Source organism: Oryctolagus cuniculus, chromosome 6 (assembly GCF_964237555.1).
Source record: "Oryctolagus cuniculus chromosome 6, mOryCun1.1, whole genome shotgun sequence".
Taxonomy (NCBI): domain Eukaryota; kingdom Metazoa; phylum Chordata; class Mammalia; order Lagomorpha; family Leporidae; genus Oryctolagus; species Oryctolagus cuniculus.
The window spans coordinates 164236815-164254315 of NC_091437.1; the positions used below are offsets into that span (position 1 = coordinate 164236815).

General features: G+C 53.4%; 1 protein-coding gene across 2 annotated transcripts in view; it reads right to left on the reverse strand.

Annotated features, from left to right (window-relative positions):
• Positions 1 to 17501, reverse strand: part of COL22A1 (collagen type XXII alpha 1 chain) — a 261951-nt gene that overhangs the window by 55225 nt on the left and 189225 nt on the right. For both annotated transcript variants that reach the window (XR_011389346.1, XM_051844068.2), the window contains exons 41-46: positions 17435 to 17470; positions 16097 to 16150; positions 14892 to 14936; positions 11033 to 11080; positions 5159 to 5272; positions 2263 to 2316 (exon numbers count right to left, since the gene is read on the reverse strand). Coding sequence is in view for 1 of the 2 variants with exons in the window: in XM_051844068.2 (XP_051700028.2) it covers positions 2263 to 2316; positions 5159 to 5272; positions 11033 to 11080; positions 14892 to 14936; positions 16097 to 16150; positions 17435 to 17470 (351 nt within the window). In the remaining variant the exon portion in view is untranslated. The remainder of the gene's footprint in view (positions 1 to 2262; positions 2317 to 5158; positions 5273 to 11032; positions 11081 to 14891; positions 14937 to 16096; positions 16151 to 17434; positions 17471 to 17501) is intronic.

Here is a 17501-nt window from a genome sequence, read left to right on the forward strand (position 1 = left end):
AAGCTGAGCAGTCAGCAGGCTGACAGCAAATGTCACTTAAGGATCAGTGAAGTTGCAGGCCCACAAAACCCTCCAGGCAGAGGCTTAGCTGGCAAACTCAGCAAGGCAGGTGAAGGGATAGTGGTGGATGACAACACTTTCTTGGGGTGTCTCAAGCTAACACTGCCCCCGGCAAAATCTCTTGTTCCATTTCCTCTGAGACCGGATACTTGGGCTTCCTGATGCCTGGGTCTTGGCTACATGGAACCTTCCAAATCTTCACAAAGTCTGTGGATCTGAAATGCCCCAGCTGCCAGGGTCGGGGATACCTGGGTGTTGTCCAGCCTGAGGGGTCACAGGTCTGGGGGGTCACACCACGGGCAGTGTTTCTGTTTGCTCACTGGCTTTTTCAACCGTAACAGCACCAACCACCTTTTCCAGGTCTGGGGCCTGCGCTGAGGCCTTGGGGCCAAAGACCTCAGGAACCAAGAGAAACGATATTCCAGGGCACCATTTAAAAGTCAGAATCAATCTAAGAAAATTCAAGATAAATTAAATATCAGCATGGATATGAGCAGAGGAATCCCACCTGCCAGGGACAAGAGGAGGTGGGGGAGGGGACAGAGGGAGGGAGGGGGAGGGGGAGGGGGAGGCAGGCAGCAAGCAAGACAGCTGGGCTGGGTTATTTTTAAATTTTGAAGTGTTGTTCCTCCTGGATCTATTGTATTAACTTTGCATTTTTTAAAAAGTGATGTTACACATCGTCTCTTTTGGTTCCCGAGGTTTTGACTTCCTCCCGCACATCGTATCCAAGTTCTTCACCCTAATTCTAAAGCTGCCTCTGGCTGGGACTCTAGGGGTTGTAGAGCAATAACCTTGGCAAGTCCTTGAAGTACACCAGGCACCGGAAGCGGCCTGCCCGCAGTCGCCATGGCGATAAGCGGATGATGTGGAGTTGAGAAACTGAAGGGCAGAGATTAAGAACCCCCCCACCCCCAGGGACAGGGCAGAGACTCCAAGCCCAAGACCTCGCTCCTGAGCGCACTCTCCCCCTGATGTCACGCAGCCTGTCCTGTCAGATGAGCCACGCCAGGCCTAGCTGTGAGGCAGGATGGAGACACTAGCCTGTGCGTGTGGCAGGGCTAGAGGAAAACACCAGGACGATCGTGTGGTTGGATGAGGGAAAAACACAGACACAGACTTGGAAGCAGCCAGCACTTACACACCGAGGTCCTCCCCGTGTCCAGTAACCTCCCAGGTGGATCTCGCCCTCCTCGGGGACAAAGAGGGGTCTTCCCAGCCCAGGGCAGGGGGCTACTTAGCCCACCAGCCCAGTCCACTGACTATGCTCACAGAGCCAAGAGGACTTTCACCAAACCTCTGCCCATCAATATCCCAGACGAAGAGAGAACAAAGAGGAGAAAGGGTAGGGAAAGGGGGCGCCCCATACCCCCCAAAACTCCACTCTGATCCCAGATTGGGCTCTCGGCTCTTGGCTGAGATGCCGGACTGGCCTGGCAGGTGTATTTCCTTCACTAAACTTTGCTAGCTTGCTTCTTGTGAGCTCGGTCTCACATCTGAGATTCTTTTCTTAAGGAAGACAAAGACCTGTGTCCCAGCTGTCTCCATAACACAGCCAGGCCACAGGACGAGAAATGGAGAGGAGCACCGTGGGGTGCATGCAAGCATTGTAGCAGGATGAGATCTCGGGGGCACCAAAGGCAGAAGAGGGGTCTCTGCTACTCCTCGCCCCTGTACTAATACTCATCTAATTTCTTCTTCAAGATACACCTGACCCCCACCCACAGCCAGACAGACCCTTGGGGAAGGGTTGTGTGAGCCCTGAGAGCCATCGTCCCTGCCTGCTCTGTGGCTGAAGCTGCACCACCTGCCTGCTGCCTTCCCATGGTCTCAGAATTCAATGACGATAGCAAGGCTCACTCACAATTGTAAAGCACTGTCCTAACATTTTTGTTATTCAACGCCAGGTTCTTTCTATACATTCTGTCATTCAGTTCTCTCTGAGCTCTGTTTAGTCTCCTCATCCGTGGGGGGTGAAGTTGAAGGTTCTGAACGAGGACATCCCATGCAGCGTGTGTGGATCAGTGACTGAGGCACCACAAGTCTCCCTGACCTGGGCCAGGCCAGGATGACGATGATGCCCGGATTAAGCCCAGAACCTGGATTTGCTGATTTCCCTTCTGGCCGTTCCTCCTGCTCAACTTCAGTGAAGCAGGGAGATGAGCAGGGTGGGGCATGCAGGTGTTCAGGAGGCTCACTAACCTGCGGTCCAGCCATTCCCGGGGGCCCTGAGAGGCCAGGGGGCCCAGCATCTCCCTGTGGCAGGGACACAGGAAAGGAAACAAGACAAGAATGAGCATCTGGAGACCATATGCTTGTGCAGCAGTGCCCTGATTTTTGCTGGCAGTTCCCACAGCAGCCCCTGCCCCCAGAATGTCTGAGCAGGGGACACAGGCACCTGGTGGTACTGAGGGTGGCTGTGCAGCCACAGGCATGGCCGCCACCGTCAGCTGTGTGCACCGGCCCCTGTCGCCCATGGTCATGCCCTCCAATAGCCCCCGTTTAGACCAGGCTGCTCTGTGTGACCAACAGTGTAGCCAAGGCTGGCTCCCACCTTGGCCTGTGTCTTTCTCTGGCCACTTGTTCTGGGGAAAGCCAGGTGCTGTGTGTTGACTTCTTTCGGGCTCCGTGGAGCAGAGTTGGGGAACAGAGGCCTCAGGCCAACAGCCTGGACTGAGTCACCAGGACAGGAGTGGCTACACTTGGATCCTCCACCACTGAGGCATGGAGTTAGCTGCAGCTTGGGCCTGAGGCTGCCTCGGGAGAGACCCCGAGTGTTGTCTCCAGCAAACTCGCAGGCAGTGGCAGGTGCAGGAGTCCAGCTCAGAAGGGGCGAGGTCAGAGCCTGAGGTATGCAATAGCTCCTTGCATGCAGGGGTGGGCGTGTACCTTACGCACCACGCACGTGCAGGATTGTACACACAGCACGTGATTTGTGAGGCCTTTCCTTGCTGCGCTACACCTGAGTGTCAGCTGCCTGGCTCTGGAGAGGGGCTGCCCAGGTGGGAGGTGGGGGTTCCCGGGTGCCTGTCAGAGCCTGCTGGGTGGGGGGGAGCATCAGGAAGTTCTGACGGGCACTGCTGGTGCTGGTTTTCACCATGCATTCCACAAGCCTCATCCCCGGTGAATGTTGCAAAGGGCCTGCAGTCTTGGGAGGGACTTCGCTGAAAGTCTGCGTGACTTGGAGACATTCCCTGATGAATATCTGAGGTTACCACTTCTGGAACTAACCTATAAAGACTTACCCACCTTAATTAACTGATCTGTTGAGCTATTTAAAAGCCTACTTGGGGTAAGGACCATATTGTGGATGTACAAACATTCAGAGGTCAGGGCCGTCATCATGGCATAGCAAATAAAGCCATGACCTGTGATGCCGTCATCCATATGGGCACCAGTTTGAGTCCCGGCTGCTCCACTTCTGATCCACCTCCCTGCTAATGGCCTGGGGAAGGCAGTAGAGGATGTCCCAAGTGCTTGGGCCCCTGCCACCCATATAGGAGACCTGGAAGAAGCTCATGGCTTCGGCTTAGCCCAGCCCTGGCCCCCACCTGGGGGGTGAAGCAGCAGATTTAATCTATCTGTGTGTATTTGTCTCTTTTGCCCTCTCTGTGGCTCTTTCAAATAAGAAAATCTTTAAAAAGAAAATTCAGAGGCATGTATTGACTGTAATACCATACAAGAAATGCTGCAAAGCATATAGCCGTTTATGATGGCTTGGTCAAATCAGTTTTAGGATTGCCTCCTGTACCCTCCCAGGGTCCCAGGCTGCATGGAGAAATTTTGAGGCTCATGGCACCCCATTGCAGCATATGCTAAAATCTCGTGCACCATGGGGTCCGGGGGAGGGGAGCAGGTGTGCTCAAGGTGCGTGAAATCAGAGCAATGTTTCACCTCTGTGTGGGCATCTGTCCCATGTAAGGGCAAATTCAAATTAGAGCTCTAATTCTCCTCTTCGAAAACGAGGGACTCTCCCCTAGCTCCTCATCATAGAACATTTAGAAAACTTGCCACTGTGAGTTTCTCTGTCACACATACTTCAAGGCGTTTTCAAAGCCACATGAGGCTTTTGATAGCCTTGTGGCCCAGGAGAAGCCTTCTCCAGGATCCAGGGAGCATCTCCTTGAAGCACAACCAGCAAGGCATACAGCAGCTCCATCTCCAGACCCCTGTGCAGGGGCAGGCGCCTCTCCCGCCACAAGGTTAGTTTTCCTCTGGACAAGGCCACCCAGATACCAGGCGAACCTGGCTGAACATGCCTGACAGAGGGCGCTACTGCGGCTTTACCGACGGCTTAGTTTGACAGCATCCACAAGGGGTCTTCAATGTGCAGCATAAAAAAATATGCAGAGTTTCCAAAATGTTTGCACCCAAAAGAACACCTTTTGAGCCACTTTTTCACAAAATTTGTGAAGCCCACGTGTATAAGAGGGGACAGTTTCAGCATGGCTGTATATGAGTGAGGTTTCTGTCTTTGAAGTCTCTTAGCCTGTGATGAGTGTGGATTCTGGTTTAACGTTGATTTGCTTTCTTGCTCTGCTCCCTGGGTGGGTTTTCTGAATTCGGAGATTTGTTTGCGATTCTGTCTCCCCAGTGTCCACACAACAGGCTGTGAACTCCACGAGAACAGGGTCTCTGTCTTCTCCATCTGGGCCTGCCCAGGGTGTGTTTGAATGACACTAGTACCTGTTCATTGGGGCATGGTAATCAGGTGGTGACCATGGGAGGATGGATGGACGGACGGATTTGAAATGCCTGTCTTGTGGCCTGTTACCAGGACACAGCTGAAGGGTGTTGGATGGACAGCAGGCAAGGCAGTAAAGGAGTGGGGAGAGGGGAGAGAGGGAAAGACAGAGAGGAGGCCGACTGTGCGTGTCTGCATGTCAACAACGCGGAATAGACTGCCACAGCCAACATCTTAAGATGACAACAACCCACAGATACCAGGTTGCTCCTCTCTCCATGGCTGTGTCCCCATCACTCTGCACCGCCTTGCTGAGCTCCGCCAAGGCCTGGCTGCTATGGAGGCAGCAGGGGCAAGGCTGGGGCCTCCAGGACAAGGATCTTCACAGCAATGAGCTCCCCCGCCTCTCCTTACCTTTTTCCCCTCCGGGCCTTCTCTCCCTGGCTTTCCTGGGAGGCCTTTGTCCCCTTTAAAACCTGGCAGGCCAGGGAGGCCTGGGGGGCCGGAAGGGCAGTCGCTGCACACGTCCTGGGGGAGGGGAGAGAGAACAGGGGAGGATGATCCAGGTCCTTGCAGAGAGCGGGCGGTGACGGCTCCTGTCTCTCCAGGTGCACGTGTTGCTTTTAAACACCAGCAAAAGGCAGAGGCAGTTAAGTGGATGGAATCACTGTCCAGAGACTTCTGTGGTGAGCTTTACATTCTCAGTCTCCTAAATGCAAGTTAGATTTCCCCACTGTCCTGTCTGGATTATTCCTCCATGTCGCCCTCCTGGCCAGCCGCACGATTGAATGCGGAGCCCAAGAAAACCAGGTCAGCACTCTGGGTGCAGTCTTGGTGAGCACTGCATTAACTGTACAGGCAGGCTTAATACAAATATCTACTGTTCCTTAAAGAGAGCAGGCCCTGCCTGAGGTCAGAGGCAGAGCTGGGGGCTGAGTTCTCTGTGCTGCCCGCGCCAAGCGCTGAGGCTTCTGCACAAAGCAGCAGGCAGCTGACAGGCGTGCAATGCCAAGCCCCGATTCTTCTTTACCCAGGGTAGGCAGCGACCGCATGGCTCACAGAGTTGGGCATTGCTCCACTTCTTTCAGACAGGTCAGTGTTGACCCTGGGGCCAGTTTAAACTCTGACCGTGGAGCTGGTGCTGTGGCGCAGCGGGTTAACGCCCTGGCCTGAAATGTCAGCATCCCATATGGGCGCCGGTTCTAGCCTCGGTTGCTCCTCTTCCAATCCAGCTTCTGCTATGGCCTGTGACAGCAGTAGAAGATGGCCCAAGTCCTTGGGCTCCTGCACCCACGTGGGAGACCTGGAAGAAGCTCCTGGCTCCTGGCTTCGGATCGGCGCAGCTCTCGCTGTTGCAGCCACCTGGGGAGTGAACCAGTGCATGGAAGACCTCTCTGTCTCTACCCCTCTCTGTAACTCTGTTTCACATAAAAATAAATCTTTAAAAAAAAAAGTCTGTCCCCGAGGGAGTCCGTTCTCTGTTGCATCTGTGTCATCTCCACCTCTTAGTTGGAGCAGAGAAGGTACCACCTAAAACTCACCTGGATGAGTCTCCCACAGGCGTCTCTCTATCCTCCTCTTCCCCTACCCCTTCCCTTTGTGGTGAGGGTTAGATGATACAAAGACGACGCTGAGAATAGCAACAGCACGAGTAGATGCAGACACATAATGCCCAGTGCGTTTAGCGACTGTTACCAATTCATGTATTCACTAAGCCACTCCCTCATTTAAAAAGTACTTAGATAGCAGCTAAGTACTCTGGGGGCTGGTGTTATGGCCCAGAAGGTTGAACTGTAGCTTGTGATGCCACATCCCATACAGGAATGCAGATTCCAGGTTCGAGTCCCGGATGCTCCACTTCTGATCCAGCTCCCTGCTGATATGTCTGGGAAAACATCGGAGGTTGGCCCAAGTGCTTGTGCCCCTGCCACCCATGTGAGAGACCTAAATGGAGTTCAAGGTTCCTGGCTTCAGCGTGGCCCAGCCCCAGCTCTTGCAGCCATCTGGGGAGTGAACAGGCAAATGGAAGATCTCTCTCTGCCTTTCAAAAATAAACACACACGTAAGTAAATATTTTTTTAAAGCAAGCGTCTACTCTGTGAGTTATAGGGCTGGAGCTCTGAGCCCACAGCAGGTGTGCATCTTAAAGAGTTCACAGGTGCAGGATGTGGGGACAGAGCGTGAAGGCGCCAGCCTTGGTCCTTTGGAGGCCACATCAGAGGCACCTGCTCACAGGGCTGCACTTAGTCCTACCCAGTGCAGTGCATTTTCAGAAGTCTTAGAGGTTACCTTGGTCTCCACTATCAGGACGGCCAAGTTTTCCTAACACAGGCAACTCTGAGTGGTTTACCTTCCTTTACTCGCTTCCCTCCTGTCAGTCCTTGAAGAGTCTTTAGAAGTCTCCCACTTCAAGAAGTCTTCCTGCTTGGCCCAGGAAGGAGTCTGGAGCTCCACAGAGCTCTTTGTGCTGCCACAAGCCCCAGGAATTCCCACAACTGGTGTGCACATCTCAGTGTTGGTCTGTTTATAACTCCGTCCTCCCCCACCAGGCAGAAATGCAGTGCGAGTGCTCAGAGACAGAGCTGGAGTCACTTTTCCTTTGCAACCAGTCTTCCATGGACACAAGCTCAGCACACGAGTGTGCTAGGTCCCCAAGCCAGCCAGCCAGCCAACTGACCCACTGACCCCTGACCTTCTGTTATCTTGTGTCATCTCCCTTTACTGGGTACTTTGAAAATCTGATTAGATATTTGTAAGGTGGGGAGTGCTAAATAACTTGATTTATGAAGCAAAGGTGATTGATACTAGCTGAAGAAAATTTTTGGTTACAGGTTTTAAAGTAGCAGGGCTGGGAGGAACTCACTGTTCCTAGACTATCTTCCACAATGATTTAAAATAAGATGATCTATGGAATATTGCAACATCGGATGGGTGGGTGGGTGGATACACAGATAGATGGACAGACAGGTGGGTGGGCAGATGGATGCATGGACGGACAGACTTATAGACGGGGGTAGATGGATGGATGCTTGGGTAGGTAAGTAGATGGAAAGATAGGTGGGTGGGGTGAACAGATGAATGGACATAGATAAGTGAGCAGGTGGATGGATGGAAGGTAGGGATGGAATGCTGCTAGCTTGGTGGCAACAAGAATTCTGGACACCTTGATAGAGTGGAATATGTGATGACTGGGAACTGTTCTTTGCAGGGGCATCCATTTCACAACGGCGTTTCACTGGAGCAAACAGAATCTTACCACTTTCCTGTTTCTCTAACTCCTGGCAGGGCTCTCAGTCCGCGTCTATCCTGGCTGCTGACTGCACAGTGGCCCCCTGCAGACCAGAGCCATCAGCAGGCACAGATGGACCAGTGACGGGCTGGAGTCGACACCAACCCAGGCTTGGAGACTTGGGGTCCAGGGAGTATCCAGCCCCAAGCCTGCAGTCCTGCTGATGCTTACCTTGGCTCCTGGGATCCCAAGTCCCTCCTGACCCAACACTAGTACCTTTCAATAGGACTTCATACTTTGTCTAAACATCTCGAGATTGTGCAGGGCTCCAACCAGAGTGTTCTACCAAGCTCCACTGAAGCCTCTACCCACCTAGGATCTTGGCTTTACCTTTCTGAGCCTCAGTCTCCCTATCTGTGAACTGGGGACATCTAAGTCCTATGATAAATGAGGTAGCATAAGACGCCTGCCACTGTACCTAGCACAGTGGAAACATAATGAATTCTAGCTGCTACAGGTGTGCTTGTGGCTTTAGTTATCTTCCTCCCTAGATCTGTGACCTTGGCCCATCCACCTACCCCGTGACTTGGACCAACAGTGCTAGCTCCCAACAGCTTGCTTTACTGAGTTGTCCTGGGTAAGCCACTTAAGCTCCTTGAGTCTATTTCATTATCTGTAAACAAAGAGCATTCTCCTAGACTGTTGCAGAATGCAAATAAGTAAGTCACACAAAGAACTCAGCATTGTGTGTGACCTGTTCCTGCTGATGTCCATGTCCTAGCAGCCCCCTCCCCTTCCTTTGGCCTGAGAGATCTTCAGCAACCCCAGCTTGTGCCCTGGCATGCAGTTCCTACTCGGTGTGGTGCAGCCTACCCAGTAAACGCTAAATCAAGCGCCCACCAGGTGTGGGGTTGCGGCAGTCTTTGTTTTGGGGGAAAGACCATCACTGCCTCCCAGGAGGAGCAAAGACTTCTTGGTCATCTCATTCCCCGTTTCGCTGGATAAGTGAATCATCACTACAGCGTTGCTGCTGAGGTGTGGCATGACATTTCCAGGTGACAAGCAGGGAACAGCTGCCTGTCCATCAGAGAGCTGCCAGCAAGTTCTGACTTGGGCAGACATGAAATCATTTAGCAGAGAGGTGACTGCAAGGACTGGGAGCTGGTCACACCAGGCGTGAATAGTGGCTCTGCTACTCCCCTGTTCTGAGTTCTTGGGCAAGCAACTTCCCTTGTCTATGCCTCAACTTGACTTCTGCAAGATGCAGAAGCAATCAGACCCACCTTTAGGACTGTTGTGAGCATCTGATGAACTCCTATTTACACAGGTGAGTCACCCTCAACATGAACCCTAGGGCACAGATCCAGTGCCGGAAGTTCCTTTAACAGGGACTCTTGGAAGATGAACTTTCTATTCGGCAGTGTTCCAGCTTTCAACAGGAGACAGATGATGCCATAAAACTCTGAGGCAGAGGCAAACACCCTGTGATAAACAATGCTTTCTCCGCCGTGGAGGCACCTGCCACTGCTCACTTCTGCCACGCCAAGAGGGGAGCAGCTGACTCCACAGACCTGGCCAAGCCACCTGCCCAGGGTTTCAGGCCAAGTGCAGCTGTGTGGGCACAGGGCCACTGCAGGGACTTCCCTGGATGGCGGGGCTTGCACAAGCTGTGGTGTTCCTAGCATTCTGCTGACTTGACCGCATCTCACTCAGGGCTGGAGTGGTGGGGTGTGGTGCTCAACCCTGGCAGTGTCCACACAGAGCAGGACATCTGGAGGTTGCCACAGTCTGGGGGAGGGGCTGGCATAAACCCAGCTCCTTCCAGAGTGGTGGAATTATGAAAAATGGTCTAGGCTTATAATAAAGCCTATAATAAACACGGAACTGAATCCATAATGATTTCTTGTCAAGTCCTTGATGGTCTGAAAACTCTCTTGCCAATAAAAATCAATGAAGATTGCTCTTCTTTATCAATAACATATATAACTCCCCATTAAGGCCTTTCTATGTGCAGTGAGATAAATAAAGGTCCCAGGTCTCTTGGATTTTCTTTCTTTCGTTTCCCTCCCTCCCTCGGTCTCATGCTTTGACTTCGATTCTCTGACATCACCTGAGTGTGTTTCAGAACACATGAAGTGAGGGAAGGGACAGTCACCCAGAACCCAGCACCAGGCGCCACCCATGGTCCAGACAGACGTTTGTGGCAGGGAGAGCAACAGTGTCCACACTGCCTGCAGCCAGGCTGGTCTTTCTCAGACATCTCCCTCCATCTCCCTCCTGGCCCAGCCTTTCCCAGCTTGTCACGGCTCAAGACCCAGGGCCCTTAACCTCCAGATACTACTCCAGCCAGGCCCGGCCTGGCCCAGCCCAGTTCTGCTCAGCTCCGCAGGTCCAGGCGGCTCTGGAAATGAGTTAAGTCCGTGCCCAATTTGGGCTCATGCTGGAGACAGGGCCCAGCAGCTCGCTTCCCCTCTGCACCTCGGCCAACAGCCCTGCATCAGCACGACCTGTGCCCAGGATGCCCGGCTGTGCCTGGGGCGTGGCTTTCTGAACAGTTCGTGGCCAACATTTAATCAGTGAGAACTGGATGCTGCCCAGAATATTCTATCCCAGCATTCTATTCTATTCCATTTCAGTCTAGTCTAACCTTCTCTTCATTGACCCTGATAGTGTCTCCTGTTTCTTACAACATAACAAACATGCAACCTCATAGTATGTGAAAGGTGAATAAGCATTTGGACCTAGAGAACTTTCTAGGCTTTGTGTGCATTGCCCCAGAAGACAGCCACAAGCCACCCATGGTCATTAAGTGTCTGAAAAGTGGCCAGTGCCCCAAAGGAGCTGAAACCTTCATTGCATTTCATGTTCATTTCAATCGGCCCGCGGGCCCAGGAGCTGTTCCGTGGACACTGCAGACTAGCCCACGAGCAGGCACACAGGAGTCCTGACCAACACAGCTGCGGTCATTGCTAAGCCTGTCTCACGGTTGTCAGACTTGCTGAGAGCCCGGTGTCCCCACCACCACCATCAACCCATGCACATTCATTACATGCGTTTACCTTCACTAAGAGATTTATGTCCTCTGGAGACAGGCGTGCGGAGGGGCCCTGCCAAAGGAAAAAGAGACAAATGCATACAGACACACACACACACATGCACACTGCAGGTCCTGTGCAGCTTCAGGAAGTGAGAGGCCTGCCTTGTTGTAACTCCTGACACACCACACAGGCCCCATCAACGGCCCAGGCCTGGCAGCCACACACGAGAGAGTCCAAGGCCGCAAAGACACAGGCTGCCTGGCCTGGCCAAGTCCGCATGACTTCAGGCCTCCCTGGGCCATAGATTCCTCTTCTGGCCCCTTCCCTTCGCCTGGTGGTCCCTCCTTCCCATGCCCATCAAAACCTGACAGGTGGCACAGGGGCAAAGAGGTGGGCTGCCTGCAACCAGACTGTCTCGGATTCCCCGCATGGACACTAGCTGTTGCTATCAGTCACTCACAGTCTAGTATGAATTTAAGCCCAAGTTTTCAGATCTCCCAGGTGAAATAAGATTTGAAAGTTCACCTGTCATTATGGGTTGAAAGTCTTGAATTCTGGAAAGGAGACTTCAAAAATCAAGAGGCAAAGTGAATTCTGCAGGTCACTGGATTCATGCTGAAACCCACTGTGAGCTGGGGAGTGGCCCGTTAACGGCTGTGGCCAGCCCAGGGTGCAGTGAGAGTTCAGCTCACACTGGGGTGAAAGGCACCCAGCGGGAATTAAGAGACACTGAAGCTAAGCAGCAGCTCTTAGGAGAGACCCAGACATGAGCTTGCTACTTGGCACAGCTCTAACGAGTACCCTGGAAAATGCATCTGTCTACAGCTTGCAACCACAGCTGAACTCATGCAGGGCAGTTTCTTCTAGGTTTGCATTCAGCCCGTATGAATTATGAATCCAGCCTGTCACACCGGAGAGGGTGAAACCAAGACTTTCTGAGGCCACTCCACTGTCTTAACCCGCGGAGGACAGGGGGTGGGGGGGCTTGCTTCACCCCCCATGGTAAACAAAAGCTGTCAAACACCACTAACTTAATTTTGCATCAGATCGATGGCTGCAGTGGCTAGGAAGTGTGTGTGCTGTGTTCTACCCTAATATGCTCAGAAATTCAATCCATGCCTGGACTCCACACAGGGATGCCTGGGAGAGGCTGGGTTGTGTTCACGCAGGTTTGGAGGAGCTGAAGGAATTGCCATCTCTGCTGGGAGAGTTCACTCGGGACACAGCAGCTATGGACAAGGTCAAGCGTCCCAAGCGGCTGCTAAGGAGAGGGCCAACGGCCTGCAGTGTTCGGAGCAAGACCCCCTGTGCAATCGTCATCTATGCAAACTTTGAAAAGGGAAAGGTGCTTCATTCTGAAGCTTTGCACAGAGTCCCTGGGAAGTTACTCACAGCAAGGGCTGCCTATCACTCCAATTGGGACATTTTTATGGGGCTGGCGTTGTATTATATGGGATATATTTACATTGCCATTTGAGCTCTTAGTATAATTACAGTGAGCTCCCATAGACAGCGTGCCTGGGCATTAGTTACAAAGGGAGAGAACAGGAGGAGGGGGAGGAGTGGATTTTCAGGGAAGATACAGCGTGGCCTTGCAGATAATTCCATTAGGTCTTGCTCTGACCCATTTCTGCAAACTCACAAGCTAGGCCTTGATGGGACACATGAACAGAATCTGCCTGGGGGGGGGGGCCTTGGGAGGGTGGACAGTGGCTGCACTGCAGAGGGTCAGACCCATGACACATGACTGGAGGTGGCTGGGAGACAGAACAGACAGAGGAATAGCCACAGTCCATGCCCTGCCCATGCTTCTTGGCCCTGGTGCAGGCAGCACTGGCCAGAAATGACTGATTCGGGTGAGAGGGCCGGGGCAGTCCTGCAGTGCCTCCCACACTCCAGAGATCCATGCAGCTCAGGCCAAGGTCGGCCTGGGGTGGAACCCCCATTGTCCACTGCCCTCCCTGCCATGTCCTGCTTCTTCTGTCCTCACAGGTTTCACGAGACCCTCTCATCCAATCACCACCATTGGAGCCCCCGCCACAGACTCCATGTCCAGGGAACCTGACCGGAGTTGGGGAGCTCTATGTCTCTCCCCTGGAGGTGGTGACACTGGAGGGCTCTCCGTGGCTCTCTCCCCACCCTTGCAGGATGACGGGCATGCAGGAAAGGGTTAACTCGGCAGACCTGGGTTGTGCAAGCCCCCACGTGGAGGCTGTGGGGACACTACGTGAGCTGTCACACCACCACATGGGCTGCCCCACGGTGCTGCTGGGAGGACGGAGTGCCCTCTGCACAGCAGAGTCACACAGAGGATGCTGGGTGCTCCTGCACACCTTCTCCTCTGCTGATTTCAACCTTTCACGGTGACAAACCCTGACCTAAGGTCTATGAGTCCTTCCAGAAACCACTGGACCAAGGTGGTCTTGGGAATCCCTGACCCATGGCACATTCAGTGACAGAAACCCTGAGGGCCCCAGGACCATACCCGAGACCTCGAGGGGGACAGTTTGGGGTGAACAACTTTAAAGGTAGCTGACCTCTCCTCCTCCTCCTCCCAGTCTGTCCTGGAGTGACCGGCTGTGACACAGTCACGAATGCCCATGTTACTGGACGTTACTGGCTGGACTCTGCTGACTTAATCCTCTTTGCAGGGACGTGTCAAGGTCCAGGCTTGGCAGAGGTCATTTGCAGTCCGTTCCTTTTCTGGCCTGAGCTTAACTCTTGCCCCAGTGCCACCTGGACTTCGACTGTGATCAGTGAGGCTGACCCCACAGAGGAGGGCATTGAGCAAGCTGCCCCTGACCCCCATCAAGACCCTGTACCCCTCCCACAGGAGGGTCTTGGTTTCAGGAACCCTGTCCAGGTCTCCTCTGCACCCTCCGACTCGGATAGGAGCAGGAGAGTCGTGTGAGCCCACAGGGGTCTCTGTGCAACTTGCAGCAGGCAGGCTCATCAAGGAGACAGGCGGCCCCCAGGCCCACCTCCAGCGGATGCTAATGCCCAATAAGCAGCTTGGCTTGGAAACCAGACTGAAGGGCTCACCCTCATGGCCCGGGATCCCCTCACTCCAACTCCCGCTGTCGGCAGCAGCTTCCAATGGATTCACCCTCCACAGCCACCTCTCCACGCACCCAGACCTGCCCGTCCTCAGGCCTCCTTCCCTACAGACTCCACCCAATGCCTGGACACTTGGGCTTCCCTGCCATCAGTCAATCAGTAAATGGATGCCCAGAAGAGGAGGGTGTCACACCTCAGGGATGCCTGGAGGACCCTCAGGCTGGGCTGTGGCCGCCCTGCCAAAGACGCAACCCTCAGGGCTCTCCAGGTCTGTGCAAGTGTGCACAGCTTCTCCTGTTCTCATGGCTACAAACAACTCTAAGCAGGGGCAACTGAGAGGTGCTAACATCAGCCAGCCAAGGGGCCGGAAATGGGTGTGGTGGGAATTTGAAGTGGATGCTACTATCGTCCAGTTGCTCACTTTTGATCTCCTGTGACCTGTTGCCTGCCACAGGAACATGCCATGGGGCCCACAGCCTACTGGCATGTGACTGTGTGTTACCAATGGGAAGCTCTGTCAGGAAACCAGCAGGTGGGGAGACAGTTCCACCCTGGCTCAGGCCATCCATCCCAGCAGCGGCTGTGAACCCACCATTGCAGCCCTGGCCCACAATTCTAGCTCCCACTCGGCTCTAAAGACAGGCTACCCGTGGGGTTCATCTCTGCATCTCCTGGCTCCACAGCTCCACGGCGGTTCCCTCTGCCCACAGCTTTGCAAACAACCCATTTGCTAAAGGCTCTAGGACCAGCTGAGCTGCATTTTATTTCTCACTGGAGCCCCTGCTGACAGTTAAAACTCGTCCAGAACTGTGGGATGACGTACTGGCTTCCCAGGAGGGCCTCTTTCCCCTGGATTTCCTGGTGCACCCTGAAAGAGAGGGAAAACATCAACAGTGGTAAAGGAAATGACATCATCCTGACCCACGTACCCACCCTCTCAACTACCTCTGCGCTGGCCAAGTTTATCTAAGTGGGGTAAAACTGCCCAGCCGTGGGGACCGAGCCCAGGAAAATGTCACAGTTCCCTAACTCAGCCAGACACCCAAGGCTTCCCAGGAAAACTTGATGGTGGCAAACATCTAGAACAGTCAGCTGCCTGCCTTTTCTTCCTATCCTTAACACAAAACTAAACACACACACACACACACACACACACACACACGTGCACACACACATGTATACATGTTTGTTTTAAACGTCCCCAAGCCTCTTCCAAACACAGGTGCAAGGAACATCTTTAGAAGGGAGGAGAACACTTTACTTGGCTGGTCATGAGAACACAATGTTGAAAGAGTGGAGTGATCAAGTCTGAATATTTGGAGGAAAGATTTAGAGGACAGATTTTTAAAAAATACAGCCCAAAGGGGATGTCACTGTTCCTGCTTGTAACGAACGAGCCCTGTTGAGGTAGAAGGATGAACATCTAAGCAAGAAATGCCCCTGCTCACTGCCAGGCGTCCTTGTCCTGTGAGAACTCATGCTGCTTCTGGTCCGTTCAGCTGGTGAGTATGGATCTGGAAACTTCCATGTACCTGGCCTGCTGCCAGGCACCACGGACCAACAGACACATGGGACTCACACACCGACCTTCTGAGCTATCTAAGAACGCCGATGCCATCGTCCCACAGCAGGATATGGCGTGTGTTCCAGGAGCGTCGGACAGGCAGACAGAATTCCCTTACTGGGGAAAGCCCAGATATAAAGCATTGAGAAGAACTCCAGGGAGGAGGGGGTGCCTGGACTGAGCAGCCCTGACAGGCTGGAAATGTAAGAAAATTGGTCAGGAAACAGGGGACATGGGCAGGGACACTCAGGAGCTTAAAGCTTCTGAAAGCCAAGCTCGAAGGCACAAGAAAAACCCCTGACATACAAAGCTACAGGCCATGACTTAAACAGTGTCCATGCAAACCCTTGACTGAGTTCTGAAGTTGCCTACATGGACAATAAGTGCCTAGAGGTGGCGGAGGGCGGCCTCCAGGGGCAAACCTAAGAGCCGAGGCCCAGCCCAAGCCCTTGCTCTATACTTACATCCTGGCCAGCTGGTCCCTGAGGGCCGGGGAATCCGGGTAAGCCTCGAGGTCCCTGGTGATAAAGCAGAGAAGACACGGCCCATGTTTGAAGCAAATAGAGCTCCTGCTGGCAGGGTACAAGTGGTTTGCAAGAAATCCAGTGCCAGTGGTGAGCAAAAAGCACCCTAGGGGCCCTGACTCACTTCCCTCCACCATGAAGGTGTGGGGGGGTGGTCACACATCTACAGAATATTCTGGAAAGCCTTCCTGCTGTGCTCCACTGCCCTGGCCTCACCTGCAGGCCCCTTGCTGGCACGGAAGGGACAGCTTCTGTGGTGAGCTGGGCCTGACCTCACATCCTGGCTCACCGCTTTGGCGCCTGTACAGACTGAATTGGCTCCATCGGTTTCCTTGCGCCAGGCCGAGCCCAGTGCTCCGTGCATGAATGACATTTACTCCTTGTTAGGAGAAAACCATTCCCATCCTTTTGAAAACGTCTGGACAGTGCCAGGAAATGGCAGATACCCTTTGTCATGGCTCTCATTTCCCTTGCGACTTCTCCGTAACTGGATCTGCAATCCTGTTCCAGCTCTCCTCCCAGGCAGGCAACGCGGCTGCCCAGGAGCCGATGCTGCCGCTCCCGGGGCTTCCGTGGACCTCCCTTCACCCTCACCCCTCTATACAGAGCCCCACCAACCTCACTTCTGCTTTGCGGTAACTTACTCTACGTTTTATGCCTATCAATTAATAGCTGAGCCTCAATCCAGAAATAAACATAATTTAAAGTATATCTACATGATGTTAGGTCATCCCAGCTGCCGTCTGTGGCTGCTCCTCCAATGGGGCAGGATTATAGGGATGCATGTTTTTCCTGGCAAATGCACACACAGGCATGTCATCAGTGGCCGTGGCGCCTAAGGACAGATGCCAACTGTCAGCCATCCTGTCGCTTTTGCACAAAATTAGCCCATCGAGTCTCCACGATGACTCACAGGTCTTGCTGTGCCCAGCTCACACAGTGACACGGTCCCCTCGTTTGCTCATGGCTTGATGGTTGGGATGGTGCAGACAAGACTCAAACACAGCTCTTCTGGCAATGTGATTAAGTCTGTTAAACCATGGCTGGCCTTCTGTGGTAGGCGGACGGCAGACGGCAAAGCCAGTCTCAGTTTGCCCCGTTACAGAATCGCCCCCTCCTACTCAAACGCCTGTCCATTGAGGCTCACAGCTCAGAGAGTCTGCACTGTTTAATGTCAGGACTTCTCAGATACTAGGTTAGCTGCTTCCCATTTGACACTTTGATTTCAGTGGAATTCCTCCCACAGAAACCCAGCCCTTCGTGGAAAGCATACTGTACCGGGGGTCCTTTGTCTCCTGGTGGTCCGGAAGGGCCCTAAGAAACAGAGACAAGTAAGCAAACCAGG